Raw genomic sequence first — 8,793 nt, 5'->3', positions numbered from 1 at the left:
ATACATAATTGGCCCCACAGAAATGTGACAACGAACTCAAGTCAAAAAATTGCCAGCTTATTGTAATGGAATTATAGGTTAGGTGTTTAAGAAGTTGATCGCAAGAGGGAAGAAGCTGTCGGAATGTCTACTAGTTCTAGTTTGCGTTGATCGGTAGCGCCTACCTGAGGGAAGGAGCCGGAAGAGCCGGTGACCGGGGTGCAGACGGTCCGAGAGGATTTTGCACGTCCTTGTCTTAGTTCTGGCAGCGTGCAAGTCCTCAATGGCGGGTAGGGGGGTACCGACAATCCTTTCAGCAGTTTTGATTGTCCGTCGCAGTCGGAGTTTGTCTTTTTTTGTAGCAGCACCGAACCAGACTGCGATGGAAGAACACGGGACCGATTCGATGACCGCTGTGTAGAACCGTCTCAGCAGCTCCGGCGGCAGGCCGTGCTTTCTCAGAAGCCGCAGGAAGTACATCCTCCGCTGGGCCTTTTTGAGAACGGAGTCGATGTCGGTCGCCCACTTCAGGTCCTAAGAGATTGTAATTCCCAGGAACTTGAAGGTCTCGACGGTTGACACAAGGCAGCTGGACAACGTGAGGGGCAGCTGTGGCGAAGGATGCCTCCTGAAGTCCACGATCATCTCTACCGTCTTGAGCGTGTTCACCTCCAGGTTGTGTCGCCCGCACCACAGCTCCAGCCGCTCCGCTTCCTGTCGATACGCAGACTCGTCACCGTCCTTGATGAGGCCGATGACAGTGGTGTGATCTGCAAACTTCAGGAGCTTGACAGTTGGGTTGACAGGATGGAACTTCGCACATTTCCAAAGATCTGTTGGAGATCTGAGTGAAGACTGGAGCGAGCTGGTCCGCGAAGATCTGTTGAAGATCTGAGTGAAGACTGGAGCGAGCTGGTCCACGCAGACTTTGCGGCAGGATGGGGACACATGGTCCGGGCCTGCCGCTTTGTTAATCTTCTGTTGTTTGAAGATGCGTCTCACATCCTGTTCATGGATGGTTAATGCAGAAGTCAGAGGTGTGGTTGTGGTCGCGGGTGCGGCCGGGTGGTTGTGTGGTGTGAAACTGTCCTTTTCAAATCTGCAGTAGAAGGTATTCAAGTCGTCGGCTAGTGTGCTATTGTTCTCAGCTTGGGGGGATCGTCGCTTGTAATTAGTCAGCGATTGGAATGTATGCCAGACTGATTTAGAGTCGTTCGCGCTAAACTGTTTTTCCAACTTTGCTGCATAGATCCTCTTTGCAATGTTAATTTCTTTGGTCAGCTGGTTTCTAGCTCGATTATACAGGGCCCTGTCCCCGCTCTGATATGCGTCTTCCTTACCTTGGCGAAGCTGCTTAAGTTTAGCAGTGAACCATGGCTTGTTGTTGTTGAATGTCCGAAATGATTTTGTTGGTACACAAACCTCTTCACAGAAACTGATATAGGATGTGACAGTGTCCGTATATTCATCCAGGCTGCCGGCTGAATTTTCAAAGACACTCCAGTCTGTGCAGTCTAAACAGCTTTGAAGTTCCATCTTGGCTTCATTGGTCCACTTTTTGACGGTTTTCACTGTAGGCTTCGCACATCTAAGTTCTCGCCTGTACGTCGGTATTAAGTGAATTAAGCAGTGATCAGACGAGCCCAGGGCTGCACGAGGTATAGCACGGTATGCGTTTTTTACCGTAGTGTAGCAGTGGTCTAAAGTATTATTTTCCCTGGTAGGACAGTCGATGTGCTGCTTGTATTTAGGGAGTTCGTGGTTGAGTTTAGCTTTGTTAAAGTCCCCGAGAATAATGAGGGGTGAGTCCGGGTGTTTTTTTTCAATTTCGTTGACTTGTTCGGCGAGCGTTAGCAATGCGGCGTTCGTGTTAGCTTGAGGCGTAATATAGACTCCGGCCAGTATGAACGATGCCAACTCACGTGGGTAGTAGAATGGTTTACAGTTCAAAAACAGCGACTCCAAATGCGGGCTGCAGTGTGTGCTGAGCACCGTGACGTCCGTACACCATTTTTCGTTGATATGGAGGCATATCCCGCCGCCCTTTGTTTTCCCCGATGATTCCATGTCGCGGTCCGCTCGATGAATGTTGAAGCCGGGAAGCATGACGGCGCCATCGGGCACTCACAGTCACACCTACGGCAATTTAGAGTCTCCAATTTATGCGTGTTTTTGGGATGTGGGAGGAAACCGGAGTGCCCGGAGAAAACCCACGCAGGCACATGCAAACTCCACACAGTCGGGGCCGGGGATTGAACCCGGGTCCTCAGAACTGTGAGACTGACGCTCTAACCAGTCGTCCACCGTGCCGCCTATATATATATATATATATATATATATATATATATATATATATATATATATATATATATATATATATATATATATATATATATATATATATATATATTATATTCATATATTATATTGTAATATATATATATATATATATATATATATATATTATATGTATTATATATATATATATATTATATATATTATATATATTATTTACATATATTATATTGTTATATATAGTATGTCCAAGTATGTCCAAAACACACAAATAATTTATATATATATATATATATATATATATATATATATATATATATAATATATATTATATTCATATATTATATTGTAATATATATATATATATATATATATATATATATTATATGTATTATATATATATATATATATATATATATATATATATATATTATATATATTATATATATTATTTACATATATTATATTGTTATATATAGTATGTCCAAGTATGTCCAAAACACACAAAGAATTTATATATATATATATATATATATATATATATATATATATATATATATATAATATATATTATATTCATATATTATATTGTAATATATATATATATATATATATATATATTATATATATTATATATATTATATATATTATTTACATATATTATATTGTTATATATAGTATCTCCAAGTATGTCCAAAACACACAAAGAATTTATATATATATATATATATATATATATATATATATATATATATATAATATATATTATATTCATATATTATATTGTAATATATATATATATATATATATATATATTATATATATTATATATATTATTTACATATATTATATTGTTATATATAGTATGTCCAAGTATGTCCAAAACACACAAAGAATTTATATATATATATATATATATATATATATATATATATATAATATATATTATATTCATATATTATATTGTAATATATATATATATATATATATATATATATATATATTATATATATTATATATATTATATATATTATTTACATATATTATATTGTTATATATAGTATCTCCAAGTATGTCCAAAACACACAAAGAATTTATATATATATATATATATATATATATATATATATATATATATATATATATATATATATATAATATATATTATATTCATATATTATATTGTAATATATATATATATATATATATATATATTATATATATTATATATATTATTTACATATATTATATTGTTATATATAGTATGTCCAAGTATGTCCAAAACACACAAAGAATTTATATATATATATATATATATATATATATATATATATATCCACCCACCTATCCATCCATTTTCTACTGCTTATCCGAGGTCGGGTTGCGGGGGCAGTAATTTTAGCAGGGATGCCCAGACTTCCCTCTCCCCAGCCACTTCATCCAGCTCTTCCAGGGGTCCTCGAGGCGTTCCCAGGCCAGCCGAAAGACGTAGTCTCTCAGGCATGTCCTGGGTCGTCCCCGGGGTCTCCTCCTGGTGGGGCGTGCCCGGAACACCTCACTGGGGAGGCATCCGGAAGGCATCCGAATCAGATGCCCCAGCCACCTCATCCGTCTCCTCTTGATGTGAAGGAGCAGCGGCTCTACTCTGAGCCCCTCCCGGATGACCGAGCTTCTCACCCTATCTCTAAGGGAGATAAGGGAGAGCCCGGACACCCTGCGGTTGGTCCTGATGACGTTCCTGTGGAGGTATGGAAGCATCTAGGAGAGATGGCTGTGGAGTTTTTGACCAGCTTGTTCAATAAAATTCTAGCGCGTGAGAAGATGCCTGAGGAATGGAGGAAAAGTGTGCTGGTGCCCATTTTTAAGAACAAGGGTGATGTGCAGAGCTGTGGGAACTATAGAGGGATAAAGTTAATGAGCCACACAATGAATTCGGCCGCTTATATCCGGGATGTTGTTCTTTCGGTCACGACCCACAGCTCGTGACCATAGGTGAGGGTAGGAACGTAGATCAGCCGGTAAATCGAGAGCTTCGCCTTTCCTGGGTCTCAGGGGGATATATAGGAATAACGATGTGTATATATGATTTTTTTTCAATATTAATTAGCACTATATTGATGCTCTATAAAGTAATAGGATTATGAAGAAGGAGAGCGAGGTAAATGGAAAGCAGCATACTCCCGAGAGTTAGGGTTAGGGTTTACCATTTCCCAAGTCGGAAAACAGGATGGCGTTCGACTTGTCCGATGTCCAAATACAACTTCAACTTTTGGACAAATACAGTATGTGGTCCTTCTGCAACCTTCAAACACGGTGGATGAAGAGGAAACACAAAGACGCAGACGATAATCTTTGTTTGTTTGTTTGTTTGTTTCGCCGTGTTTCATTGTTTACAGGTAAAAGGCTGTTTGTCTGGTCTCAGTGTGTTTGCGTTGCTCTCTTTCTTTCTTGTGTATTAGCTAAAATGTTATTGTTTACTGAAATACGTTTTGTCTCTTGTCTAGAATAATTGCTGGCGGAAGACCGGAACACAGTGGGAGAGCATGCCAAGCAAAACAGCTTCCCTAAAGAAAGCACCTTATCGTGTCTGCTTGACCCCCGCGACGAATTCCAACAAAGGTTGTGGAAAGGTGGCATACATAGGTTAGGAGTTTGGAGAATCCGAAGACGGCCGGAGAGTCGAACGGTAGCTGCTTGCAGTACCGCCACCTACCGGAAACCCCTCAGTACTGTAGTTTTGAGTATTCAGTGTATATTTGTCCAAAACGTTCGAAATACAATGTATGCAGACGCACATTTAACTACATATTAATTGATTGATTTATATCCATGTACATATGTGCGTGTGATAACAAGCCCACGAGGACGTGAAAAGAAAAGAAGACGTTGAGAGAGTGGCTCTCGCGATATTCAACGGGACGCGACCTAACAAACGAGACTTACTCGGCTCGCACTAGCAGCACTTGACCGGAAGTAGCACAGTGGCGTTCGCCAGATGAGCACAATCATCGTGTCCTCGCCACTTTCGCTGTTCGCGTGAACATGAATGTAGAGTCGGCGGCTCAGGTCCAGACGGACGACGTCGAGCTGGAAGACGGGGAAATTTGCGACGATGACGGCGAGGAGACCTCTGCCGCCCGGCGGGGGGAGGGGAACAGCAGCAGGCCTCTGCGGGGTCCGAGGCCGCCCTACATGGCCCACCCTCCGGCGGACTTTCGCCACATGATGGCCTACGACGTCCACGGACCCCAGTGCGGGCCGAGCGGGCCGGACCGACCTCACGCTCCCTGCCCTCCGCCGCCGGCGCCGCCGCCGGGGCTCGCTCCTCTGTGCGGGGGGCCCGGTCCGAGGCCCAGCTTTTGGGAGCGGAGCCACGGCGCTCTGGGGAGGTTCAGACACCGAACCGTACCAAACGGAGGACGAGGGGCCTGGAACCGGGGAGGCTGGGCCGGCCCCAGACGCCCCATGGGTCGGTATGGGCCTGGAGAGAACAGTAACTGCCGGAACGAGTCTCCCGGCAGGAAACGTATCCTTCGCTCGTGGCAAGTTTTTCTACTTACAGCTCCACTGACACCATAACACACAAAACAAAAACAGGAGAAACCATCTGCCATTTTCCACACACGTTCACGTTTGCTCATACGTCGATCTGATAGACAGTTAGAGAGCGACAAATTGTTGACAGATAGACCGTCTACTGGTGGTGGGTACAGTCGTGGGTGCCAATGTTTTAGCCATGTCTGCATAAAAACAAATTATTCTTTTATTTATTCATACCCCCCCCCCCCCCCCCTCTTCTTCTTGACTGTCACACATGAAGAAGACTCAACGTTTCCTGTTATAGGTCTATTATTAGGGATGTCCCGAACCAAGTTTTTCCACTTCCGAGCCGATACCGGTCTGATTCGATATCAGCGATAACTATACATACTTATTTTTTAGTATGGCATGTTACAAAAGGTTTGATCAAGTGATATTACTTAAACAGAGAACATTAATCGGCCACAGTAGGTTATGAGAAAAACTGATGGCTTACATAGAGTAACTTTAAAAATAAGAATGGTCTAAAATTAAATAAACAAAATAAAAATCTGTTCAGAAATCCTAAAAATTCACTTCAATAATACCACAGCAAAAATATTTAAATTGCAACATTACCACTGCTTAATTTAAACATTAGCATATTCTACATTTAAATAGATTAAATTAAAAAAAATTATTTGAAAACCATGAGAAATAATCTCAATAAATTATAAATACAAATTATACTTTTAAATTGCAAAATAACAATTCAGGTTCAATTCAGTTTTTTGTACTGTCAGTACAGGGTGGGAACAGCATTTCCTTTCTCCACATGTGCGGCAATACACTTGAACTTCTTGACACAACTGAAGTTAAGGTTTATTGACAACTGCTGTTCTGCTGTGCACGTCTTTGCATCTGAGGAGCCCGCAATGAGCTACACAAGATAACAGGTGCTTTTATTGTCAATTCTACAATTCTACAAAGAAATGGAGTCGGGTTATTTTAAATGAAGAGTTAGCCAAGAATGTCTTGGAGGTGTGAAAAGAGTATCAGATCGAGCGATGAGGCTGAAACTTGAAATTGAGGGTGTTATGTATAATGTGATTAGTGGCTGTGCCCCACAGATAGGATGTGACCTAGAGGTAGGTGAAAGAGAAATTCTGGAAGGAACTAGACGAAGTGGTTCTGAGCGTCCCAGACAGAGAGAGAGAGAGTCGTGATTGGTGCAGAATGTAATGGACATGTTGGTGAAGGAAATAGGGGTGATGAAGAAGTGATGGGTAAGTACGGCATCCAGGAAAGGAACTTGGAGGGACAGATGGTGGTAGACTTTGCAAAAAGGATGGAAATGGCTGTATTGAACACTTTTTTACAGAAGAGGCACGAACATAGGCGGAGGTAGAAGCACGCAGGTGCAGATAATGTCATCTGAAGGAGGTTACCGACTCTAAGGTAGTGGTAGGGGAGATGGTGGTGTGTAAGATGACTCTGGGGGTGGGGAGGAAGATTAGGAAGACAAAGGCAGAACAGAGAACCATGTGGTGGAAGCTGAGACAGGACGAGTGTTGTGCAGCTTTTTGGAAAGAGGTGATACAGGCACTCGGTGGACGGGAGGAGCTTCCAGAAGACTGGACCACTGCAGCCAAGGTGATCAGAGAGGCAGGCAGGAGAGTACTTGGTGTATCTTCTGGCAGGAAAGGAGAGAAGGAGACTTGGTAATGAACCTCACAGTACAGGAAGTCATGCAAGGAAAAAGGTTAGCTAAGAAGAAGTGGGACACTGAGAGGACCGAGGAGAGGCGAAAGGAATACATTGAGATGCGACACAGGGCAAAGGTAGAGGTGGCAAAGACTAAACAAGAGGCATATGATGACATGTATGCCAGGTTGGACACTAAAGAAGGAGTAAAGGATCTATACAGGCTGGGCAGACAGAGGGATAGAGATGGGAAGGATGTGCAGCAGGTTCGGGTTATTAAGGATAGAGATGGAAATATGTTGACTGGGGTCAGCAGTGGGCTGGAGAGAATACTTTGAGGAGTTGATGAATGAGGAAAATGAGAGAGAAGGGCAAGTAGAAGAGTCAAGTGTGGTGGACCAGGAAGTGGCATTGATTAGTAAGGGGGAAGTTAGAAAGGCATTAAAGAGGATGGAAAATGGAAAGGCAGTTGGTCCTGATGACATTCCTGTGGAGGTATGGAAGCATCTAGGAGAGGTGGCTGTGGAGTTTTTGACCAGCTTGTTCTAGCGCGTGAGAAGATGCCTGAGGAATGGAGGAAAAGTGTGCTGGTGCCCATTTTTAAGAACAAGGGTGATGTGCAGAGCTGTGGGAACTATAGAGGGATAAAGTTAATGAGCCACACAATGAAGTTATGGGAAAGAGTAGTAGAGTCTAGAACCAGGACAGAAGTGAGTATTTGGGAGCAACAGTATGGTTTCATGCCTAGAAAGAGTACCACAGATGCATTATTTGCCTTGAGGATGTTGATGGAAAAGTACAGAGAAGGTCAGAAGGAGCTACATTGTGTCTTTGTAGATCTAGAGAAAGCCAATGACAGAGTACCCAGAGAGGAACTGTGGTACTGCATGCGGAAGTCTGGAGTGGCAGAGAAATATGTTTGAATAATACAGGACATGATGGATAGGCTGACAGAAGAGGTTAGACTGGAATCCCCGTGGACCATGATGTTTCCAGATGACATTGTGATCTGCAGTGAAAGCAGGGAGCAGGTGGAGGAAAAGTTAGAAAGATGGAGGCATGCACTGGAAAGGAGATGAATGAAGATTAGCCGAAATAAAACAGAATATATGTGCATGAATGAGAGGGTTGGTGGGGGAAGAGTGAGGCTACAGGGAGAAGAGAGAGCAAGGGTGGAGGACTTTAGAGACTTGGGGTCAACCGTCCAGAGCAATGGGGAGTGTGGTCAGGAAGTGAAGAAACGGGTCCAAGCAGGTTGGAACGGGTGGAGGAAGGTGTCAGGTGTGTTATGTGACA

General features: G+C 42.4%; 1 protein-coding gene across 9 annotated transcripts in view; it reads left to right on the top strand.

Moving 5' to 3' along the window:
• The first annotated feature begins 5,230 nt into the window (after window positions 1-5,230).
• Window positions 5,231-8,793, top strand: part of LOC133402539 (zinc finger C3H1 domain-containing protein) — a 47,050-nt gene continuing 43,487 nt past the window's right edge. For all 9 annotated transcript variants that reach the window (XR_009768533.1, XR_009768532.1, XR_009768534.1 and 6 more), the window contains exon 1: window positions 5,231-5,800. Coding sequence is in view for 4 of the 9 variants with exons in the window: in XM_061676424.1 (XP_061532408.1) it covers window positions 5,317-5,800 (484 nt within the window). In the remaining 5 variants the exon portion in view is untranslated. The remainder of the gene's footprint in view (window positions 5,801-8,793) is intronic.

This window comes from Phycodurus eques, chromosome 5 (assembly GCF_024500275.1).
Source record: "Phycodurus eques isolate BA_2022a chromosome 5, UOR_Pequ_1.1, whole genome shotgun sequence".
NCBI lineage: Eukaryota > Metazoa > Chordata > Actinopteri > Syngnathiformes > Syngnathidae > Phycodurus > Phycodurus eques.
This window is presented reverse-complemented; position numbering and strand designations above follow the sequence as displayed.